The sequence below is a fragment of the Ascidia mentula genome, chromosome 1, assembly GCF_947561715.1.
Source record: "Ascidia mentula chromosome 1, kaAscMent1.1, whole genome shotgun sequence".
Taxonomy (NCBI): Eukaryota; Metazoa; Chordata; class Ascidiacea; order Phlebobranchia; family Ascidiidae; genus Ascidia; species Ascidia mentula.
In genome coordinates, this window is record NC_138566.1 from 5,373,411 (window position 1) to 5,395,498 (window position 22,088).

Sequence of the window (22,088 nt, forward strand, 5' to 3'; positions counted from 1 at the left end):
CTAAACAAAGCATTCAAGTTAGATTTTATCCAGTTTCATCCCAAATGTATGTTAAACAACTAGGGATTCCAAAATCCTTAACTGTAATATTTTTTAGCCAACCACGCATTCTAATATTTGGTTGTCTTATTTGTTAGTTGTAAGTAAAAACATTTATCTGGGTAAACACACTTAAATAAGTTAGGAGACCGATACACCTAAAATCCCAGATCCCCAAAACTGATTACAAAATATTTGTTAATGTAGTGAAAGCAACAATCGCCTAACAACAATTGCAATGAATAACAGCATTTTTTGTCAACATTTTTACCCATCAGGTTTGTATCATGGATATATCCTCCATGCAGTTTTGAGAAAATTCGCTCATAATAAATTTGCTGAAGGACTGACCGAGATTATTACACAATCATCCAAAATACTGGTTTACAGAACATTTATATTTCACCTAAATGGACCAATCAAAGTTGACAGTGTCAGATCTTTTCTTTACATAAACATTTATAATGCATTAACATATGAAAAACATTCTGGTAATCTGCACCATTAATGTTAGCCAAAAAAAATTCATTGCCAAATTACAAACTTTCACTAATTGCATACAAAACTGCAATTTTTCTGGCCGAACCATATAAACATTTTGTAGTATTTCGTTCTGTATGTTGTATTATCCGATAAAAATTTTAATTACGCTAATTGTTTGACATATTGCTTCCGGAAGTAAGTCTACTTTTAATTTTGTTTGGTTTTTACAGACACATCTTCAGCAAACATGTGGTACAAGAAAATTGGGTATTTTGAAAAACGTGTAATTCCGCTTTTCCTCTCACTAATACCAGAAACACATTACAACATAAAACTGTTCACTATTTTACAAAAGCAGCAAAGCGAAACAGCAGTTTGCTGCAAAATTGTACGAATACCGTACGGTGGCGCAACAATTCTGTTTTTTCGTTGTGGGTAATTACTATTTGTGATTGTCAAAACAAACCCTGTGAATTTTTTGAGGTGAAATATAATAATTGAAATTTTGTGAACGGAGATCACAAAGTCCATTAAAATATTTGTTCAATCGTTTTTAATATTTGTTCAATTTTCGCTTACTGACATGTTTTATATGAAGGGTGGACAAACCGGCAACGGTTTATTATTTTTTGATTATTTAGATTGCGCTGGTCATGGAAACGCTGCGAAACAATGTTCTGTGCTGTTGCCTAAGCGGAGTTATAATCTTTCTTGGTGGATATAATAGCCTACAATTTTGATAGGGAATTGAATCAAGTTTAGCGTCGCGGAGAAAAATGCCCTTCGGCTTCTAGGATGTGAAAGTGATTTGGGACAAGGACAGTAAAACCATTACCACAATCCGACTCACACTAAATTAGGCCTATTATCATATTTGTCAAAGCACAATCTCTGATCGATAAATGTCCAGGGATAGCCCGGACGTGTTTCTGAAAATTGCTTAAATTTTTTTAACATTATGGACCAGTGTTCTAAACAAATGTTTTTTTTGTTTGTTTTACAAAAAAACGACAATAAAGTCGTCGCAATATCAGTATTGGCACTTTAGCGCATGAAGTATCATTCGAGCTTTCTTGCGTGGCCATACCCGTTTGGATCCTTCCACACGTACATGATTTTCCAGGGCTTTGGGAAGCCGGAGTCGTGTGCTTATCTTGGACTTGCGGGTCAACATATAAATTTCGTTCAGAGCAGCTTTTTACCGCCCAAATTCAATTATTACCAGTTTTTTCTTTTCTATTAACTGGCAGTTTTGCTTAAAAATAAAAGAGGGTTGTCTTCTTGCCATGATGTCCGAATTATCCCACCCCAGTGACGACTTCAAAAATACATAAATTAACCGCATTGCTGACCGTTGGTCAAACTGCTTGTTCATTTGCGTTGATTCAACCGATCCTGGCATATGATCACTATCCAAAACTCGATGTGGCGCATTAACAGTGATTTTGGTCGCTAGCCTTAGGTAAAAAAAAACAACTTGTATTTGAATGTCTCGAGAAACAATATAGCAAAAACAATATGTCATGTCAATAGTAACAAACAACAGGAACTAAACGCAAGCACGACGGGATAAAAGCGGCGAAGCAAAAAATCGATGAAACTTTTCACCCACTGCCCGTACGTAATCCTGCATGGGGAAGTATAGCGAATGAACAGAAAAAATAAGTGGCAAAGCACTGCTGCAGCATCAGCAAAACAAGCAACCTGTTTTTAAAAGAAGCGCGTTTCGAAGGCACTAAAGAGCAGGTACACAGGAATTGCCTCAAGATTGCTGGCCATGTCAGCTATAGGTAGAACAGGCGGAAACGGGAGGTCTTGTAACGCTAAGCGTCAAAGGCAGACCAAGTTTGACTAAGAAATTTGAGCAACACGAGAGAATCCAGAAGTTTCAAGCCAGTGCCTTGAAAATGATGCACCGAACGCCGGAAGCAAAAAGTACAAATAAGACGAAAAAAGGATACAAGAAACCGCTTGGGGGGGAGTTGTATGACGTTATAGACGGTAAAAACGTTGAACGACGTGGAGTTGGTGTGATAGGGAACATGGAAATATGCGAAAGGGCGGTAACCTAGGAAGTGTCAACAAACAGCTTTCAGGCGCGATACACAGTGATGACAATCAGTAAAAGAACACATAGGAACGCCATTGCCTGACAACCTGAAAATTTTTACGTATACAGGAGGCCGAATACTGCGAGTAGCATGCACTGGCATTACTGTTTTCACGATCCGCCAAAGGAGGCGTGTTCATTTTCAGCGTATATGTACAGTACGTTCTAAGGCAATGAATCGCAAAATATAGTGTAACTATCTCGACGACGGACGGCCACAGGGGCTTGTGTCGAAAATCTACTACTATCAATAAGCAAGACATGGCAGTAGCAGGAACGTTGCTCGCGTCGATCGCAATAGTCACACACACGTTAAAGAACAGCGATATGAACACAAACAACAACAAAAATGCTTCAATGGACAATACGGGCTGTTGCTTCTGGCCATTATACGGATAACCACAGTAAACATATCGGCGTTAATATATTTACGGAGTTAGGTGTAGTACGATGTCACCGTTGTTTGACAAGGGAGTTGTTTCTCTGGCACCAATAATATCATCATACCGTTGAAGGGTGTCGGCCTGTCCGGCACCCACGTCGGGCGATTGCCGGCCTACAAGGAATTCCTTGGGATGCACGGCCATGGCATCTTGGTTGTTGTTATTGGGATCGACGCCGCTAAGGAGATAATCACCTTCGTCGCTGTAACTATCGCTTTCGTTATCAGTCTCGGATTCGATCATTGGTGGGAAATTGCTACAGGCCAATGGCAAATCATTGCTCTCGTATGAGCAACCCTCCTGAAAGCTATGGAAGGACTTGGGAGTTGGCAAACTGCCGACGTCCGCTATGCCCGTTGTGCTTGCGTTGCTGTCTTTTTTAAAAGAGAGTGTTGGTGTGCTCTGCTCCCCACCACTGCATGATTCGCGAACAATTGTGTTATTGTTGTTACTATCCGTTGTTTGTCCATTTGGTGTTGTTGATGGATTCACCTTAAAACGGTTTGCATTGATTTAACATTTTACATACTACACACATAGTTACAAATTAAAAAATCACAGGTTCAAGTATCTAATGTGAAACTCACATAGGTTTGAATGTTGCTATTTTGAGAGATGATACTTGGTATGTAATAGGACAGTGAAGCGAGAGACAGCATTGAAGCCGTTACATGACATGGTACAATCGTCATTTGCATTTCCCTGTAGGAAGATATACAGGAACTTGTTATTTGTAAAACAATACTTGCCATGCTCAAGTCAAATCTTCATTTAACATTCACAATGCAGCACCAGTTCTGCTTGGTAACACAATTTAGCACACATACCCCGAATCGTTGGGCAGAAGGCAAGCAACAGTGTTTATTGATCTTCGCCGTGAGGAGTAAGGTGGTGGGGGTGACGCCGTTGGGGGAATTCGAATAATTTCATCATAAACTGGAAGCTTGCAATAGCCGAGTACTTCTACAAAAAGTTTAATGCAATTTTGATTTAAACGAATACAGCTATTTCAAATTCATTTTGACACTCTTTATGTACAGATCCTAAAATATATAGCTCACTTACGATTGTCAAGTGGAGGCCCTGGATAGTTGCAGACTCCTGCATAAGGAAGTCTTGTACCGGCTGCTGTGCTGTTTGAACCCTGTGCATGTCGTTCCCTTCGCTTCTGTCTGTGGTGGTATGCACAGCAACAACTCACTAATATAATCACCCCCCAGATGAGCCAAAACCCTGCAATACAACAAACTACAATCAAATAGTGGCACACACATTACGGATTTTTTTGTATGTTGCCCTAAAATATAAATGAGAAATCTAAGACTTTCAATAAAAAATATTCATATTTACACCAAAGTTCATAATAGTAGGTGCAGCAGCCTCCTCCAGCACAACAATGTCCGGCTGAACAAACATAAGTTGAACCATCATCACTTTCACATGTCTCTTCAGTGGCCTGAAATAACAAATACTGCTATTTCAATCTTTGTACCACATAACTTTATTTATTAACTCAAAGAATAACTATAAATTACACATGTTGTTTGTTGGTGTATCCACAGAAAGAAAGAAACACAAAAGTTTTTCTGATTTTATTTTTCGCGCAAATCACCTTAGTACATACAATTAACACTCTCAGCAGGCAATATACAGCAGTGGTTGTTGACATTGCATGTAGCATTAGACAAAACGAGACAATTTTCTTTATCTTTGCTGATATTTGTTATCTGGTGACTAAAGGTCGCAAAAAAAGTTCATGTCTTGAAAAGAAAGAGAAATAAATTCATGCAAAACTTCAGCAAAACCAAACTTGCCAGCAGCTACAATGACGGTTTATCAGCAACATAATACACAAACATTGTTTGGTACCAAGGCATAAATTAACACACAAAATAACTGCTGGTAAATTTACAAGAAAACAGTAGATGAGGCAAGAAAAGCCAAAACACTGTATATCAAGGAAAATAGAATGGGTGTGCCATCAGTTTCAGCATACCTCAGATGTCCTTAACTTACCCCACGGCCACTAGCTCGACTGCTACTTGGAAAATCTAACAGTTGGTCGCCCAGTCTCCCCATGACATTTGTTGAGAAAGGCAATTTGCAAATTGGTGACACAGCTACACAAGAACGAATAAAAATACAAAAAATCCCAGACACACTGTTTCGTATTACTGTTGTTAACTACAATATACTGTTGTGGTTTTATTCCAAACAAAATATGCATTATAACAACAGTTGGGAACAACAGAAATGGAAAAAGTAAATGTACCGTACAAAAATAAATGGCATGCTGCACAAAATATTGGTTATTGTTAATTATATCTAATTAAAGTAAAATCACTAAGTAGTACTCAAATTTTCCAGTAACGTTTAGTAAGAAGGAATTGATTAACATATAAATTAAAATTAATGGGTTTATTACACTTGTCAGATTTATTGCAAGCAAAATCTTCAAGGGGGAAAAAGTAGAACTTAACTAATCTATACTTACTTTATTTGGTGTATCAGAAGAATAACCAACTCTGCTATGTGCAGGTTCTACCAACAGGGTAAACAAAATTTGTACTCTTGTAATGAAGGATTTTCTTGAATCTTTGTACATCATATGGCACAGTGCAAATCATAAGCTATGTGTGTGTGTGTACAAGTGTGACAAGCTATCTATACCACAAGCACAAGGCAGGAATGTTGCTAGTCATCACACTTTCTAAATGCAATAAAACAGTTACCAGGGAACATACATTGTAAAACTCACAGTATTGACGGCTTGTTAGTTCAAATAAAATTATCTAAAAAACGCAAACGGCAAAGTTGGTGAAATCATTGCCGACATTCAATATAGTTCTGCAAACAACTGTTGGCCAAACTTATTTTCAAACAACTTGACTGGTTAATATGTAAACTCTATTTGTGAACTTGCCAATAACGTCACTACGTGTTCGCACACACACCCGGTCTGTTACAACACCACTTCACAACATAATTGCACAACACGCCTCTGTTTGCTCCGGCGAGAGGTCGGCATTGCCTAACGCAAGTTCCTTTGGGAGAACACTCGGTCGCTTAAAACCAGCTGACACTGGTTTCAGCTCGGTTCAAAACAAGTCTTTGGCTGACAACACAAAAGACACTATGGTAGAAGTACGTCATACATAAACCAATAAAATGCATAGTTTTTGTAATTTTTTGCACTGAAAAGTTGAATTAATCCATAGAGCATCAAACAATAAAAAAATGCTACATTTAAAGATAAATATATGACCAAACAAGTCAACTTTTGGACCTAAAACGAAGCAACGGAAACCCAAGCTACCCATTGCTCAGCCTGCCTCAAAGCTTAGTCAACCGTAAAGCAATTGAAATTGTGGTGGTTTCCTGGCGTTACTTTGCGCTAGCGGTATTCCTCCGGCTCGGACCTCTCTCTTTGCGCCGTTTAATGTTTACACAGTGCCCGCACCATCAGGATTGCTGCTTTCGCGTCAACCAAATCCGAACAGGTTACCAGCTGATTTGTCACGTGTTCAATTCTTTGTTCAAAACTGTTTTTCAGAGCATTGCATTGCGCTGAGGTCGTGTCACTCGGGCATATGGGCGGAAAGACATTTATAGCAGGAATGTTATAATTCGCCCACAGCAACATTTCATCATGGTGATAATTTGAACATATTTTATAAGTTTATTTTCAGATCAAAGTAGATCAAATTAAATGTATGAAGTTGCGATAAAAAATATTGTATGAAGTTGCAATAAACATTCGGAGGACGTGGTTCGATCATAGCAAACGTTATGTTTTGTCATCATGCGGCCAGATCAAATTGGATGGCTAGTACGAAAAAAAAACCGGAAAAAATAAATTGATCGATTCTACTGTTGGGGTTATTTGACAAAGTAATGGAGGCTCTTCCAGTCTTTAGGACCAATTAAGCCTTTTGGGGTGTACTGGACATCTTAACGTTCATTGTGAGGTAATCTATTCACGTATAAAGATGTATCTTTGTAAGGTAAATTTCTGACCGAATCGTGCGTCGGGTTGAAAAATAAAAGAAACGTATTAGAACGATTTTCGGTGTTGTTGTTGCTGAGATTTTGTTTCAGCGATTAAGCACTGTGCCTTTTACGTTGCAGAACGAGCCTAAGATGAGGTGCTAAAATGAGATAATCAAGTTTCGAGGAACCTTGTTATCCTGGCAACAGAAGCACGTGCGACAAAAATTTAAACATAGTCGTTGCGGTTATTGGTGAAAAATGAAATATGCACATTATTTAAAAAATGCATGGCCTCCATTACTGAAACAAGTAGTTTTCGTGCGGGTACAACGGCACCTTGGTTGGTTGGAGAGATGACGCAGGTACACAGCACTGTCGTTACTAATTCCTATCGCTTTGAATGGACTAATTACACTGATATGTAACGTCAAAACATTGGTTACTAGTATTGTCTTTTCTGAAACACGCACTTCTACCACTACGTAGGCTTGTGAAGATATGTTTTAATATTGAGTTTGCGTTATTTGCTGTAACAAGATGATTTTGATCGTAGTTTCTCATTAGCGATACACAACAACTGCACCTTTCTATCAATAACATTTGAAGCCGTCAAAATTTCAAAACAATTTGAATTTTTGCGCTGTATGCTAAAACATCTGTGTTATAATGTACACGTTTCGATCTGGTACGGTGCAATAGATGTCATATCACCTTTCGAGATTACGATTGAGACTTTAGCTTAAAAATAGAATAGCAAAAGTTGCAGGGCATTCCCTTGGGTATACCCAATGCCGCACTGGTGCAACTGGCAGTATTTTTTTCTTTCGGCAATAAACAACCTCCCAGCGGGGAAATTTTTGGTGTCGAGTGACGTTGGAAATCACGTGACCAAAGCTCCGTCAACAATTATGTGTATAGGTCGAGGTATTCCGTTTCGCTCAGGACACAGCGATACAATAGGCGACGAATAACCTATTTTTGGCAAGCCTTATATTAAAGCACAAAAGACGTCTGGGCAGCCCGACCTAAATGTCAACAGATGCGGCAATGTCGGCAGGTTGGTAATTTAGAATTTAAGATAAATGATATAGACAAGTCCAGTTAGCACACACTGTGTTTTATCGAGAAATACGCATATCGTCAACACTTCGCGCTGTGGGCGTATCTGTAAAAAAACTTCAATAAAATGCTTTGAGCACGCGTACATCCTATATGACCATTTATTGCGAAACAATCATTGTGGGTTGTTCTAACTACATTGTCTTAATCTTGTAGAATACAATATCACCCATGCATTATTAATCCCAATCCAACAAAAATCGGAATTCCCCGTTACGAATAAAATAGAATTCTTTGTTGTTGTGATTCACATTTATTTCCTTATCATTGCACACTCAAAAACATATCAAAATATTCCCCAGAAATGAAACTAACTTGCAAGACTACAAAGCCTATTACATATCACTAAAAAAGATTATCAAACAACCAAAAATTTGGTGTTTTAGGCAATTCTTTTAATAGTCATAATGGCTATGTAGCATAGCAAGTTACGCAGTATCAGACACTAAATCACATAAACATTAATCCCCTTTACAGCAGGCACTGCACCAAGCACTGGTATTTGATGCTGCATCAGGAACACATTCCCTAACACAACATTCACTCCCTGTGAATGAGCACAAAAACACCAAGAAGGCCAAGAACTGCATACTGAAAAGAAAAATTACTATTTTGAAACAAGAAATTCATTTTTTGACCTGATTTGCTTTCATAATCAATTTAAATGAGTTAAAATTACCTTCAGTTTTGGATAGTCATTCATGAGTATGGTAACCATGCCTACATATGGCACAAATCCTCTCGCACGGCCGACAACATGGTTGCGCTCAACCCATAACTGGCCAGGTTTGTACAAACCTCTATCATCAACTTCATTGTTATCTCCTTTTGTGAGAAACTTAATGTTACCATCGGGCCTAGCAAATAAAAAATAAATTTGTTTTATTGAACAAGCAACTTTTTTTCACCAGTTTTTATTTCAATAAGAAAGCTAACTGATTTTAGCTTGCAGAAATAAATGTTTCCATGCTGCGTGGGTCATTGAGTATAAGAGGTGGAAACTGTCAAATTGTAAGAGAATGGGGAAGGATTCCCAGAATCAATTAAAAAGAGAATGAAACTGTTAATATAATTTATGCACCACAGAATAGTTTAAATAAATAAACAATGATCTTTGAATTTGCATTTATTGCCTGGTATTTTGCATTGCTCATAAAAAGTTTTTTTATATTAATAATAGAAATAATCTTTTCAAAAAAAAAGGTTTTTTAAAAAAAACAAAATTTAACATACTTTTCATGGACTTTTATGACCCGATGTACAATAGGTATGTCCCGTCCTTCAATTTTAAACACAACAATTTCTCCTGCACGAATTTTGTCTTCTTGATAGTTGGTAAGAAACAAGAGGTCACCACGATAAAATGCTGGTTCCATGCTTCCACTGTAACAAAGTAAATTTCCATGATGTTTTACTATTTATAGCCATTAAAATATTTTTTTAAACTAATTTTAAATGTGAAGTTCCCACTTGTGTCACACACAACAAGTGGCATTGAAAAAAGGATTTTCAGGAAAAAGTGTGTTATCCATTTACATTGTATAGCAGCATACAGTCCAGTCAAAATAACTGTAGCTTATAAACTTCAGATTTAACTAATTACCCAATGCATAATGATCATATAATGCATGTGGCTTGTTTACCATACAGAACTTACTCATCTGAAAAAAAATGTTCAAAATATGGATCAACACAACACTTGCTTAGTATAATAAATAAAACATTCTATGTAATACCTAAGCACAACCACAATTGGACTTTCACTTCCAGTAACAACCATAAGACCTTTCCATATCATCAATGCAGACGCAACTATCATTGCAAAGTTGAGAAACTGAAAATATACCTAAAACAAAAGAAACATGCACAATATTTTAATGCCTCCACAACAATCAACACATACCTGTCGCTTGTTCATACGACGTAAGTCGTCGAACATTTCCATCTTGACTGTGGGGCCAAGCCACTGTGTAAAGTAAAAAAAAATGAAGTATTATAATTACACTCATAAACAAACACAAGTATATGCAATTGGTCAATTGTACATATGCAACAGGAAAAGAGGGTAGGCTCTACTACAGACCTGAGAGCTGAGACCACCAAGGTAATAGAGGCCATTTTCATAAAATTCTGAACGTGCAAAGTAGTTTGGATCCAAACTGGTTACATTATTGCTTTTGATAAAATTTAAATGTAAAATAGTATGTTTGCTTAACAAATTAGTGAAGATTTAATAGGTTAGTTATTAGTGTTGTTAGACCATCCATTACACTGTAAAACCTTAACAGTTTAGGATACACATCAAGTGCTCCATGACTAGCTCAAGTTTATTGAGCATAATTCTATATTTCATGTTTTAAACATCAGTTTTCCCGATTATTCCAATAATAATTATGCACAGCAAGAGTCGGTTTGGGAAGTTCGTTATTTGCGAAGACAAAGTAACGTTTATAATTTGTTGAAATAGATTAATTACTTTTAAAAGACTATATACTTGTAACTGTGTCAATTGTGAAGGTAAATACTTGACATGCAAACCTCATACTTACACTATTTTAAAGTTTAAACGAACTTCTCGAAGATGTATGTTCAGTCGTCCACGCTGTCACCCAGTAAAGTTAATTTGCAGTAAGTCGTGGTCCAGACCGTTACAATGCAGGGACGTAAAGTGAAACGATCATTCCTTAGTATAATCTGTTTGCTGAATGCATTTCCTACAGAACTCATAATGCCAAAATTATTTTATAAAAGTTAAATCCAGTTTTGTCGCATACAAGTTATATTTATTTTCAGCTGCTCGGGATTTATTAATAAAATGGACACGAGTAAATACCAGTGACGAACATAACATAACAGGTATTGTCATTTAGGGATCTAGCATATCCACAAAATTAAAGTCTAATGAAAGCTTTCCAATATAAATATATAGTTTACATATTTTTTGTTGATGTAAATACAAACAAAAATCGCGCCATATACTTTTTTTAATTTGGAATGTGTGGATAGAGTGGATGAGACAGAAAGTATATTTTTGCGCGAAAGACTTTTTCTTAAAGCTATTAAAACTAAAACTTTCCAAAAATATGCATAGCTTAAATCAGATAAACTTTTCCTACAAAGGTGGTATAATATACTACAAGAGGGCGATATGTACACCGTTTCCGACACACTATGTAACTTGCTACACGTTCCAGAGCACACATAATGTCTACTCTAATCTCAGTTAAACCAGTTATGCATATGTTAGATAAATGTTTATGCCTACAATAAAAGAAGCTTTTACTCCACCCATAGAAATTATAAGTTTACTCCATCAAGTCGTCCCAATGCGAAGGTGGTATCAATTTCATCGGTAGCCGTCTGCGTTCTGGTTGCGTGAACAATCAAGCAAGGAAACACGTGGCTCAATACACCATCATGTATTTATGGTTGCATTGTTGCATGCAACATTAGGTTATACTGGCCGCGAATCCCGATCAAGTTTTTTTTTACTTATATGGTTCGGGCACATTGGTAATGGGTCGGGAGCCTTGACCAATCTGCATCTGCCTATTGTCCGCAAAGTTCAAACAGACCAGACAGAGGTGCGTGGCAATTTTGTGGTGGCCGGAAGATATTCCACACCTATTCTTATACCTATGTATGTCGCACGATGAACTATTTCACGTTCACATTAATGTCTTTTTTGATGTCAAATTCTATACACCGTGAATGTTATTGCAAAGGCAACGGCCAAAGCATATCATACAAGGATGAAACGAACAAGGTTGCATTTTGTATAACTTGAGGTTGCCTGCAGTAAAGGCCATATGTATAAACTTATAATTAATCATTGTTTTCGGTTGTTTCGTATATTTCCAACAAATCCGTTGTCAGCGATTGATTATTTGACTCCACAAGCTATAGAGGCAAGCGCGTAGACCCAGTCTGTATTGCACATCTAACATTTTTCAAAAATTTATGCATTATAATTTGTAACGACAAATAATAGTAGGCTGTACCTGGTTTGAAAAATGTAAAAGAATAAAGGATGTCTCTAGCAGCAAAATCACATGTCGCATTTAAATCATTTGTATGTTAAAATTTTCGGTTGTGCGTAATTTAGTGATGTACCGAACTAAGCTTTTATATTCGGAATATAAACGTTAAATACCATTTTAAGATTCTATCAACCTTTATTCATGCCTGTCAATGTTTTGTTTTTTAATTCCATGTTTGTCATAAAACAGTCTTTTGATCGCTGCATTTTTGGAATCGTTGAGAAAGGCATAGCTTTTTTTTGACACGATATCACAAATTGTAAAACGAACTTTGGATCAATTCGACCCAAAATGAGAATAAATTAATGGCAAAACGTTTTGATTTTAAAAATGCGGAAAACAACAAAATTAAACTAAAATTTGATGAAATGAAACATGTCGCAAAATTTTCACAAAAAAAACAGCATTTCACTTAATCAAGGAACAAATTGTACATTTTTCGTTGTTCATCCTTTTCAAATGTTGGTGCGAAATTAAACTTGACCACCGCGTCAAAGCCTTCCTTGCAAGTTGGTTCCTCGTAATTTTTGCGAAACGAGTAGAGAATCATCGGAGGAACGATGTCATGTTCGTCACCGGACAACTCCCGAAACCTGAAAAAAGACAATACTCCGCTCAAAAACCTCAACATGAAAGTTGCGCGATTTTTTCTTGAAGCCAAAGTAGTCTCGTACTGGTTTAAATTCACGCAACTCAGATAATGATGTTAATTTGCGAGCAAGCGTTCTCACCACTCCTGTTTTTTAGGTCAGTTCGACCACGAAAAACTTTCGATTATTGACAAAACCAAAGCGAAGCACATGTCAGGAAAAATAATCAATGCCATGGCAAAAATTTGACATTAAACAGTGCGCGAAAACAATTCCTTGGACAGTCATCAAGTTTCCACAGGTTGCCCCAAACGTCACAATTAAATCATACAAAATAGCTGGGTCACGAGACTGTACGTCTCAGGAAAGTAATATTAACGTGTTAAAATCCTTCAACTACCCACCTGTTGTTGTGAAAAGCGTGGTCGATCGTCACTGTTGAAACTAAACATCTACACAAGCAGCCACGCTCCTTGGCACAGTCGACGTAACTGCATATGTAAAAAGTGCGTTTGGTTAAGTATGACAGCATATGATACTTTCAATACCAAAAAAACTACATTTTAATTAAAATATTGTGTAATCATTGGACAGTTAAACGAAAGGTAAAAGTCCCAAAGTTTTCAATAGAGGCTAACCTTTAGAAGTGGCATTAGAAGGGAAAAAAATAAGGTAGCTACTGAAAAAATATGTGATTCCTCGCTCAACACACAACTTCACCATATATTATAGCTTTTATTTGGAATCACTGCAGTGATGTGCATTTACCCACTTACCAAAAATTACACCTTAAAAATATCAGAGAAATGGAACAGTTTTGCAAAACGTTAATTAATTACACCACTTGGCTAATATTTTGTTCCTCAATGCCATTTTGTGACACAATTGCAAATGCTAAAGAAGTAGTTTGGTTGCTGGTGTTTGCCAATAAACAAAAGAACTACAAGTTTAGTGAAAAAGCGATGAATTTACAAACAGGTTAAGTCTGATTACCGCTTCCTTGCAGCAGCATCGGGATTGGTGTTGTCTATAACCACACTTTTTCCAGCAGCCAAAGCTTGCTTGCATGACGAAACACACTTTTGCCATGTTTTCATGATGTCCTGCAAAATATTGTCTCTGTGATAAGTTTCAGCTTTAAGGCAATAACAATTAATCCATACCCGGTTTACGTAGAAATATCCTTTCGGTGTAATATGGTTCTTCACAAATGTAGACTTTCCACCTAAACTAGATATGTATCAATTGGTTGAACCAATGTGGGTTTCAAAAAGCACCCACGAATTCCAAAAAATTGCCACAATGAAAACAGATAAATGACAGAGATAGTCATTATAAAGGGAGGCATAGACAGTGGACACCTAATAAGTTAAATATAATGACATTTTTAAGAGCAACGTGTAATGTAGCCTCCTTTCATGAATCGATCTTTACTCAACTGCACAAAGTAAAATAAACACAGAGAAAGATGGCTACTGTTGACAATAAACAAAAATACCTTTAATATCAGGAACAAATACACTTACTTGCTGGATATCCCACCATTACGATCACTTCTTGTTTGTCACTTGTCACATCTCCACCTTCTGTTAATGGCGCATTAGTTGGTATGTTTTTCTGTAACCAAAAATATTTCTCATTAATCATCTTCGCAAAAAAATTCATCACAAAAACATAATTTACAGGATTAAATGGTGGCAAATCAAATTTTGCTGGCTTGTGTGCAAGAAAAAACTCTTCTGGGGTAAAAAATGGAACTCCAAGATTCATTGCAAAGAGCCTAAAATGTTGGGTATTGTCTGTTAATACAGCACAAACATTATAACATGTATGTATATTGTTTTTAATGTTCAATTTTTATCTATCATTATTATATTTATAACCCAAACTAAAGCAATTCACCACAAACACAATTAATCAACCAATAACCTGTCTCCACAGCTGAAGTCCTTCTTTTTTCCCGGTGCCCAATTTTTTGGTCTTCCTGCAGCATCACCCACATACATAAACTCTTTTAACTCAACATCTCCATTGCCACTTTCCTTCAACCAATTCCAAGATCCAATGTTTGGCTTTCTGTTTTTTCCTCGTTTAGCTATGGCAATGACCTTAGCAGAGGTATACAAGTTTTGCTTTTTCGTAAAAGTAAAAAGCAAGAAAGTGTTTTCAGCAAATTCTGGTTTTCAGGTCACTTAAAAATAACCATACTCCACGATATGTGAAACATCACTAACTTTTTTTCAAAAAAGGTTAAAATGTTTTATGAGTCAACTTAATAGTTCCACTTCATACAATATATAACTAAATAACACTAAACATTCACCTGAGCTGGAACATGAAGTTTTTTTAACAAGTCCTCGATTTTTATTTTAAAATCACATTCCTTAATTTTGCCTTTTCCGATGCCCAGCTGATTGGTTACTATAACAAACTTCGAACCTAAAAGACATGCATAATCTTGGTACTGTTTTTGTACTGATGTTTAGTATGAACCTCTACCGTAATATTTGCAAATTGAACTATGACAATGCTGTTACTATTTATGTATTTGGTGATACATTATACCTGTATCACAAGCAGCATAAAAACATTTATTTCCACAAGCTAAACTCAGTTTTCTTATTTAAAACAAACATGTTTCGTCAAAAGAAGCATTGTCAGTGTCTTGTTCAAATAATATGGGGGATAATTCCTGAAATCAAAAAAAAAAACACTATACCTGTATTAATTATGTCAGCTAATTTTTTAGGTATTTGATTAAACATAATCCTCCAGTCATTCTTGTCAACAGGAAAGGTTTTACCTACAAATGAAAATGCATATTCACATTCCTACTCTACACAAAAGATGACTATTTCACAAAACTCAAAGACAAAAAGTTAACAAAAGAAGCAAACCTGATTTGGTTGTAATTAAAGTTGAATCCAAGTCGAAAGCAATGACTTTGGAAGAATGCTTTAAGCCTTTGGATTCAAATACTAACATATCACTACCCACTTGATACCATCCCACGCCTCTTAGGTTGTCAGAAGTTAAAATTTCAGTGTTTGTAACACTTTTATTGCTTGAAGCTGTAAAAATGTCACACGGTTATTACAATACCCAAGGATCATGCACATAGAACCTTGGAATCCAATGTAAAAAAACCTACCAGGCAGAGTGGAGAATGTTTGTTTTTGGAGTCTTTCTAACTTCTCTTGCACAGAAAGATCATCACCTACATAACCATTATTAAATTGATCTAATTTACAAGGGTAGGTTTATCAATATTTACTAGGTTCATCGAGCTTGGCCTTTTTCGGAATAGTAGATCCAAAAAAATCTGTCATAGTCCTTTTTCGTTCACCCTTAGTTGTTGTATCAGTCACTAAAAGCAAATCAAGCATTTTTTTAAATAAACTGTTGTTCATTGTGGTTTGACTATTAGTTATGGTACGTTCCAACATAAAGTTTGATGATTTCTGTTTTAAATGCACAATTTTACATAGTAACAAAATTAGTATAGCTTACATTATGTATATCATGTACCACAAATAATACACATAGTAACTATTACTGCTCTAAATGGTAAACGATGATACTGCAATTATAAACAAATTATAATTAAATGACTTATCTATTTAAACATGCATTACTGGTTAATAAAATTATGTAAGAAGTCCAATACCACACATGACCAAACCTGGATGTTTGACGAACAACTTGTAAGGGTAAAGATCTTGAATAACATGTAACATTTCATCATTTTTCAAAATGACTGTTTTCCCTTTTTCCACTGTGATGCCATTAACTGTGGATGGGGTTGAACCAATCACTTTTACTTCTACAGATTCAGTGGCATACATAGTATGCAACTCCAGTTGTTTTCTAAAACACAAACATTTTTTAAATGACCATAATTTTTTTTTAATTTAAGCATTCATTCACTTTCTTTAACTGCACTATTAAAGTGATGTTTTGTATATGTCAGTGAGTTGAAAGTCCCAGGGTATTGTAAGACATTATTTTTTTACATAATTGGTAAAGACTATTTTTGCAACATGAAACCCAAAAACTAATTTGCAAAAATTTGTTTCCTTCCGTTTGTGACAAAAAAATCTTTTCACAAATATCTTTGTGAGATAAAACCAATGATAATAGCTTTGCTCTTATAGAAGACAAGCAAATAGGCTTAAGTGTTGTGTTATAATTTTATAAAATCATTTTTATTTTAGCATGCAAAGTTACTACACACTCGAGCAATCAACATAAAACAACCATTACGGTTATTAAGTCAGACGCCTAAAAGTTTAACATGTTTTGAATTATTACCTATGCTATAGTCTATATAGACAGGGCCATCGACGTGGAACTGAAAATAAGAATAAGGATTTAACTATGGCGATGCTAAATTTCATTAAATGGTGAAGATGATGACAGTTTTGGAGGGTAATAAGAGAATATCAAAGAAAGCATGCATGCTTTCCATGGATGCAAAACATAGAAATGGCTATTAACATTTAAGACTATATGCTTGCTTGTGCACTGCTTTTATAAGAGACTGACTGTTAAACAACTTTATTCGCACGAGCTTTCGCGAGATTGATCTCGCTTCATCAGGTGCAGCAAGCAAGCATATAGTCATAGATCAGAGACAGACACGACAAACCGAAGACATTAACATTTAATGAGCTAAAACATGTCAAAAATTGACACCAGAAAAATAAGCTTCAAAATTTTCACAAACCAATATGAAACAAGAACAAATCTTAGAAATAAGGAAGTATTTTCTGAAACCACAAACAAGAATGATATTATGGCAATACACACCACCTGGAGCATTTTTTATCTTGGATTTTCGTCTCAGCTGAGCGACCAAGAGTTATTGTTTTCTTGTCTGGTAGAATAATGTTTTCATGTCTGTCGTCACAACTTTGCAGATAAATTTCCATTTTCAACCACTTGCAACAAGTAAGTATTTTCTTGCTGTTCGTAATCTTCAAATACTTGCTACAATACCAAAACACACACAGGTCATGAACCCTCAATGGGAATTACCCAAGTATGTATATGCCAAAATTGCAAAAATTTGCGCCCTTCCAATCTCGTTTTTTTTAATTCTTGTAATACTTGGAAGGCTCGGACGCTTCTCGACACACTCCGATCGACATGCCTTCAGTGAGAATTGAACTCACAACCCCTGGTTTACAAGACCAGTGCTCTAACCCCTGAGCTATGAAGGCGCTTCGTAATCGGCACGCAGATGTATTTCATTTCTGCAGGTTTGATGTACAGAGCTCCAACCAACCGCGGATAAGTTGTCAAAAATGTTGCCAAGTCTTCGAATTGTATGGATTAAGAGTCCAACGCTCTACCGACTGAGCTAGCCGGTCACATTTTTTTGACTGATAAAAAGTTAACGATAAGAATTCCGAAGAACTCTTCAAAGATTGCCACATTCCACGGTTTTTCACGGAGAAAGGGCGGGGTATTGAGTATAGTTTTCAACTAGCAATAATCGCGCCTCGGATTCACCTCATCAGCTACGATATCGCCTCTGCGCAAAGCTGTGGAAATAAATCAAGTCCACCGCGCAAAAGATTGTCAATGGCCTCGTGTTTGTTGCGTATCTTCTGTGAAACTGGTGGACAATTTTCAAAACGAGAGGTTGCCTTCAGAAAAATTACAAATCTTTGCAATTGGGCAGAAGTGCTTTAGATAAATTACAGTAAATAACCTCGTTTCTGACGCAGAGTGCTTTACGGGCCGTTGAGATGCTGATAAAAGACCAACTACGAAACAAGATTTTCAATCATCGGTCACTTCTAGGCGTTTCAATGCTTGAGAACGAATCGCAAAAGGCTGGAGATGCCGGGCATCGATCCCGGTACCTCGCGCATGCTAAGCGCGCGCTCTACCATCTGAGCTACATCCCCTTGTGTCTACGAACTCCAACGTTGGTCTTAACTCGGTGTAACTTGTAATATAATCTCGGTTAATTGAATACACGGAAATCACAGATTTACTTGCACCGTTAACTTAATGTGTCACAAAGGAAGAGTAAAGAATATTCCGAAAGCAAAACTAGCGCCCAACGTGGGGCTCGAACCCTCGACCGTTGGATTAAGAGTCCAACGCTCTACCGACTGAGCTAGCCGGGCACCCCGTTGCCATGCTCCTTGAGGTCCACTATCGATGCAAAGGTTTTACAATGAAGTTGTGCACCGCTGGTCTATGGGTATGATTCTCGATTAGGGTGCGAGAGGTCCCGGGTTCAAATCCCGGACGAGCCCTGCGTTATGCACACCTACACGACTAATAAGTTTTATCCGAGATGCTACTTTTTCTCGTGTAACACACCAAAAATAGCCAATCCTCACGTTTTCCCGACTCCTTCCAATGCATTTTTTGTCATACTTGGAAGGCTCGGACGCTTCTCGACACACTCCGATCGACATGCCTTCAGTGAGAATTGAACTCACGACCCCTGGTTTACAAGACCAGTGCTCTAACCCCTGAGCTATGAAGGCGCTTCGTAATCGGCACGCAGATGTATTTCATTTCTGCAGGTTTGATTTACAGAGCTCCAACCAACCGCGGATAAGTTGTCAAAAATGTTGCCAAGTCTTCGAATTAGTATGAAAATCACTCGTGAATAATTTAATTGGTGCTGAGAGGTGGGTGTTGAAATTCATTGAGGAAGGCAAGAGAAAATGCAGCAAGATGATCAACTTTCAGGGAAAAAGGTTGACTGATCGCCCCAACTTTCAATGTTGTCAACAACACCAAGACACCAGAGGCGGTACGTCGCAGTATCCTGCAGCCCGTGTTGGCTGATACCGCTACAACACAAATGGTTTCCAGTGACGCTCCCGTCCCAGTGACACAACCAATGGCGTCATCGACCCCTAAACCAAAGCGGGATGACGAAGGGTTCCATACAGTGAGATCCCGCAAACGCAAGAACAGTGCAACACCTTCGCCCAAGAAGAAGACGTCATGCTGCCACACAGCATATGCAGGCGAGCAAATCAAATGTTTATGCAACACAGCACATTTTAAATGTCGCTGTGGCAATTGGGCTGCGGAAGAATCTTACCTTAGCCCATCTCGTTGCACCAATAAAAAGTGTCAACGCCTGCTGATAAGCTGCACTTGTGGCGTCACATACAATTTAATGCCCGGGGAACACGTAGTCTGCAGCTGTAGAGCTAGAATTCCCAATGACTTTAACTCAACCTTTTATTAAATAAACCACCCCCCCTTTTGTGTATTTTGTTTATTATGAATAAAATGGCGTCCTTTTTACGAATTTGCACCCTTAATGTTAACGGCCTAGGCCAGGCACCTAAGAGAAGAGCCCTGTTCCGGTACCTTTCCTCTTTGAACTTTGACCTTTTTTGCCTCCAAGAAACTCACTCTACTCCCCAAACCGAATCCCTGTGGAAGTCCGAATGGACTTCTGGCCCCATCCTCTTAAACTCGGCACCTCCGACAGGCTATGCCCAAGGTGGTGTCGCAGTTCTTCTAAACTCCTCCACACTTCAAATTCTCAATTCATTTTCTGACTCTGCCGGTCGCATTATTGCGGCCGACATCTCAACCCTAACCCATACCTTCCATATAGTTAATATTTACGCTCCCTCCGGTTCCCAGAATTTTACCCTTCGAAATAACTTTTTTGACTCCCTCTACCCTTATTTAACTTCACCCCACCCCTTAATTTTGGCCGGCGATTTTAATTGCGTCTTAAACCCCACCCTGGACAAATATCCCCCTGCACAATCACGCCGGCCTAGCCCCCCTTTGATTAATTTATTATCCACCTTTAACCTCCAAGACTCCTTCCGCACTCTTCATCCCTCCCTTTGCCAATTCTCCCGTCGCGCCCCTGGTACCCAATCCCGAATAGATAGAGTTTATATTTCCCCATCATTGATCCCTAAGCAACATACCTTTACTCCATGCCCCTTCTCCGACCATGATTTAGTTACCCTCACCCTCAACATCATTTCCTCTCCTCCCAGGGGCAAAGGCTCCTGGAAGAATAACACATCTACCCTCCTTGACCCTGACTTTCAACATGATCTCTCCCAACATTATCCCCTCTGGCAAACCCTAGGACCTTTCCACCCAAATCCCATGGACTTCTGGCTTACCCTTAAAACTAAATTTAAATCCCTCCTCCAATCCCATTCAAAACGATTAGCTCAGCTCCACCGCACCGAAACCCTCCTCCTTCACCAGCAATTTGAAATAGCGCGCCAAACAGTAAACGACTACCCAACCCCACAAAACTTAGCCCACTTCCAATCCCTCAAAAAGTCCCTAAATAATACCTACATTTCCAATGCCCGCTCTTCCCTCATCAAATCCCTTTCATCCGATCCCCAATTCAAAAATATAGCAGACAAAACCCTTTATGCCCAGCTTTTCCCTTCACGCAGAAAACCCCCCATCCTCGAATTTCAAGACCCCCACGGACTCCCCTTAACAACCCCCAAGGAAATATTAGACCATACACGAAAATTTTACACAGACTTATACACTTCACAAGAACTTCCCTTGCCTCCCCCTAGTGACCAATTTTCCCAACTCCCTTACAAATTAATCCCTGAACAATACATAGACTCCCTATCAGCTCCCATTACAATGTCTGAAGTCAAAAAAGCCCTTTCCCTCTTTTCCCCTAACAAAACCCCAGGGCCCGATGGGCTCAGCATCGAGTTTTATACTCGTTGCTGGGACCTAATCGGGTCCGACCTTACCCAAGCCCTCAACTTCTCCTACCAAAACGCCTACACCCCATTGGAATTTAATCTCGGCCATATAACCATTATTCACAAGAAAAACGACCCCACCCTTTTGACCAATTACCGCCCTATTTCTTTACTTAATACCGACCTCAAAATCCTTCATAAAATCCTTAACCTCCGTATCAAGCCCTTTATTCCTTTAATTTTATCCCACAATCAATTTGCTACCCCCGGATCCTCTACCTCAGACGCAACCACACTTCTTCGCGATTTATACACTCATGCTTCTCAAATTAATTCAAATTCGTTTTTCGTTTCTCTTGATTTCCAAAAAGCATTTGACTCTATTTCCTTCCCATGGTTACTCCTTCAATTAAATCTTAAACGCTTTCCCCCTCTCTTTACTCAATATCTTTCTGCTCTTCACTCCAGCGCCCACTCCCGGGTCTTCGCCAATGGCTTCGCCACAAGGGATTTTCCCATCAGGAGAGGTGTCAGACAAGGAGACCCCCTTAGTCTGAACCTCTTCCTGATTGCTT

At 37.9% G+C, this 22,088-nt stretch overlaps 3 protein-coding genes, 1 long non-coding RNA gene and 5 other non-coding genes across 12 annotated transcripts; 1 reads left to right on the forward strand and 8 right to left on the reverse strand.

The window, feature by feature from the left end:
• Positions 1 to 1,978: 1,978 nt before the first annotated feature.
• Positions 1,979 to 5,996, reverse strand: LOC145898390 (uncharacterized). Of its 2 annotated transcripts, XM_082986841.1 has the most exons (7): positions 5,570 to 5,729; positions 5,092 to 5,195; positions 4,426 to 4,531; positions 4,141 to 4,308; positions 3,903 to 4,038; positions 3,663 to 3,777; positions 1,979 to 3,567 (listed from the first exon to the last, which is right to left on the reverse strand). In XM_082986841.1, exons 2-7 carry the CDS (start codon positions 5,152 to 5,154, stop codon positions 3,061 to 3,063), a joined length of 1,095 nt encoding a protein of 364 aa, XP_082842967.1. In that variant the 5' UTR covers positions 5,155 to 5,195; positions 5,570 to 5,729; the 3' UTR covers positions 1,979 to 3,060. The 2 variants fall into 2 exon arrangements, with proteins under 2 accessions (XP_082842967.1, XP_082842958.1); XM_082986832.1 differs by lacking the exon at positions 5,092 to 5,195 and having other exon boundaries at positions 5,570 to 5,996.
• A 276-nt stretch (positions 5,997 to 6,272) lies between these two features.
• LOC145909099 (uncharacterized) lies at positions 6,273 to 7,919 on the forward strand. The gene is made up of 2 exons (XR_014403084.1): positions 6,273 to 7,043; positions 7,204 to 7,919. It is a non-coding gene; the product is annotated as an uncharacterized LOC145909099 (long non-coding RNA).
• Positions 7,920 to 8,294: 375 nt separating this feature from the next.
• On the reverse strand, positions 8,295 to 10,826 carry LOC145893368 (signal peptidase complex catalytic subunit SEC11A-like). The gene is made up of 6 exons (XM_082982075.1): positions 10,734 to 10,826; positions 10,088 to 10,150; positions 9,921 to 10,030; positions 9,418 to 9,567; positions 8,864 to 9,041; positions 8,295 to 8,775 (listed from the first exon to the last, which is right to left on the reverse strand). Exons 2-6 carry the CDS (start codon positions 10,127 to 10,129, stop codon positions 8,725 to 8,727), a joined length of 531 nt encoding a protein of 176 aa, XP_082838201.1. The 5' UTR covers positions 10,130 to 10,150; positions 10,734 to 10,826; the 3' UTR covers positions 8,295 to 8,724.
• A 1,619-nt stretch (positions 10,827 to 12,445) lies between these two features.
• Positions 12,446 to 17,821, reverse strand: LOC145901062 (bifunctional polynucleotide phosphatase/kinase-like). Of its 3 annotated transcripts, XM_082988905.1 has the most exons (14): positions 17,627 to 17,821; positions 16,497 to 16,681; positions 16,089 to 16,181; positions 15,966 to 16,031; positions 15,712 to 15,885; positions 15,534 to 15,617; positions 15,138 to 15,253; positions 14,744 to 14,922; positions 14,498 to 14,594; positions 14,341 to 14,431; positions 13,978 to 14,039; positions 13,808 to 13,917; positions 13,219 to 13,305; positions 12,446 to 12,817 (listed from the first exon to the last, which is right to left on the reverse strand). In XM_082988905.1, exons 1-14 carry the CDS (start codon positions 17,743 to 17,745, stop codon positions 12,637 to 12,639), a joined length of 1,644 nt encoding a protein of 547 aa, XP_082845031.1. In that variant the 5' UTR covers positions 17,746 to 17,821; the 3' UTR covers positions 12,446 to 12,636. The 3 variants fall into 3 exon arrangements, with proteins under 3 accessions (XP_082845031.1, XP_082845030.1, XP_082845032.1); XM_082988904.1 differs by having other exon boundaries at positions 14,341 to 14,594; XM_082988906.1 differs by lacking the exon at positions 17,627 to 17,821 and adding an exon at positions 17,126 to 17,164 and having other exon boundaries at positions 14,341 to 14,594.
• Positions 17,822 to 17,963: 142 nt separating this feature from the next.
• On the reverse strand, positions 17,964 to 18,036 carry Trnat-ugu (transfer RNA threonine (anticodon UGU)). The gene has a single exon. It is a non-coding gene; the product is annotated as a tRNA-Thr (tRNA).
• A 185-nt stretch (positions 18,037 to 18,221) lies between these two features.
• On the reverse strand, positions 18,222 to 18,362 carry LOC145887854 (U4 spliceosomal RNA). The gene has a single exon (XR_014399335.1). It is a non-coding gene; the product is annotated as a U4 spliceosomal RNA (small nuclear RNA).
• A 294-nt stretch (positions 18,363 to 18,656) lies between these two features.
• Positions 18,657 to 18,729, reverse strand: Trnaa-agc (transfer RNA alanine (anticodon AGC)). The gene has a single exon. It is a non-coding gene; the product is annotated as a tRNA-Ala (tRNA).
• A 152-nt stretch (positions 18,730 to 18,881) lies between these two features.
• On the reverse strand, positions 18,882 to 18,954 carry Trnak-cuu (transfer RNA lysine (anticodon CUU)). Its single transcript has one exon. It is a non-coding gene; the product is annotated as a tRNA-Lys (tRNA).
• Positions 18,955 to 19,250: 296 nt separating this feature from the next.
• On the reverse strand, positions 19,251 to 19,323 carry Trnat-ugu (transfer RNA threonine (anticodon UGU)). Its single transcript has one exon. It is a non-coding gene; the product is annotated as a tRNA-Thr (tRNA).
• Between the last annotated feature and the right edge of the window lie 2,765 nt (positions 19,324 to 22,088).

Excerpts from the sequence above, each read along its gene's own strand:
- LOC145898390 (XM_082986832.1), bottom strand. The coding sequence starts at position 5,683 with ATGATGTACAAAGATTCAAGAAAATCCTTCATTACAAGAGTACAAATT. Across the intron at positions 4,532-5,569 it reads CTTCTGATACACCAAATAAA|GCCACTGAAGAGACATGTGA; the intron begins GTAAGTATAGAT and ends TTGTTATTTCAG. Across the intron at positions 4,309-4,425 it reads CTACTATTATGAACTTTGGT|GGTTTTGGCTCATCTGGGGG; the intron begins GTAAATATGAAT and ends GTTGTATTGCAG.
- LOC145893368 (XM_082982075.1), bottom strand. The coding sequence starts at position 10,129 with ATGGAAATGTTCGACGACTTACGTCGTATGAACAAGCGACAG. Across the intron at positions 9,568-9,920 it reads CCAATTGTGGTTGTGCTTAG|TGGAAGCATGGAACCAGCAT; the intron begins GTATTACATAGA and ends ACTTTGTTACAG. Across the intron at positions 9,042-9,417 it reads GTCATAAAAGTCCATGAAAA|GCCCGATGGTAACATTAAGT; the intron begins GTATGTTAAATT and ends TTTATTTGCTAG.
- LOC145901062 (XM_082988904.1), bottom strand. The coding sequence starts at position 17,745 with ATGGAAATTTATCTGCAAAGTTGTGACGACAGACATGAAAACATTATT. Across the intron at positions 16,682-17,626 it reads CAAGATAAAAAATGCTCCAG|AAAACAACTGGAGTTGCATA; the intron begins GTGGTGTGTATT and ends TTTGTGTTTTAG. Across the intron at positions 13,306-13,807 it reads GATGCTGCTGCAAGGAAGCG|TTACGTCGACTGTGCCAAGG; the intron begins GTAATCAGACTT and ends TTACATATGCAG.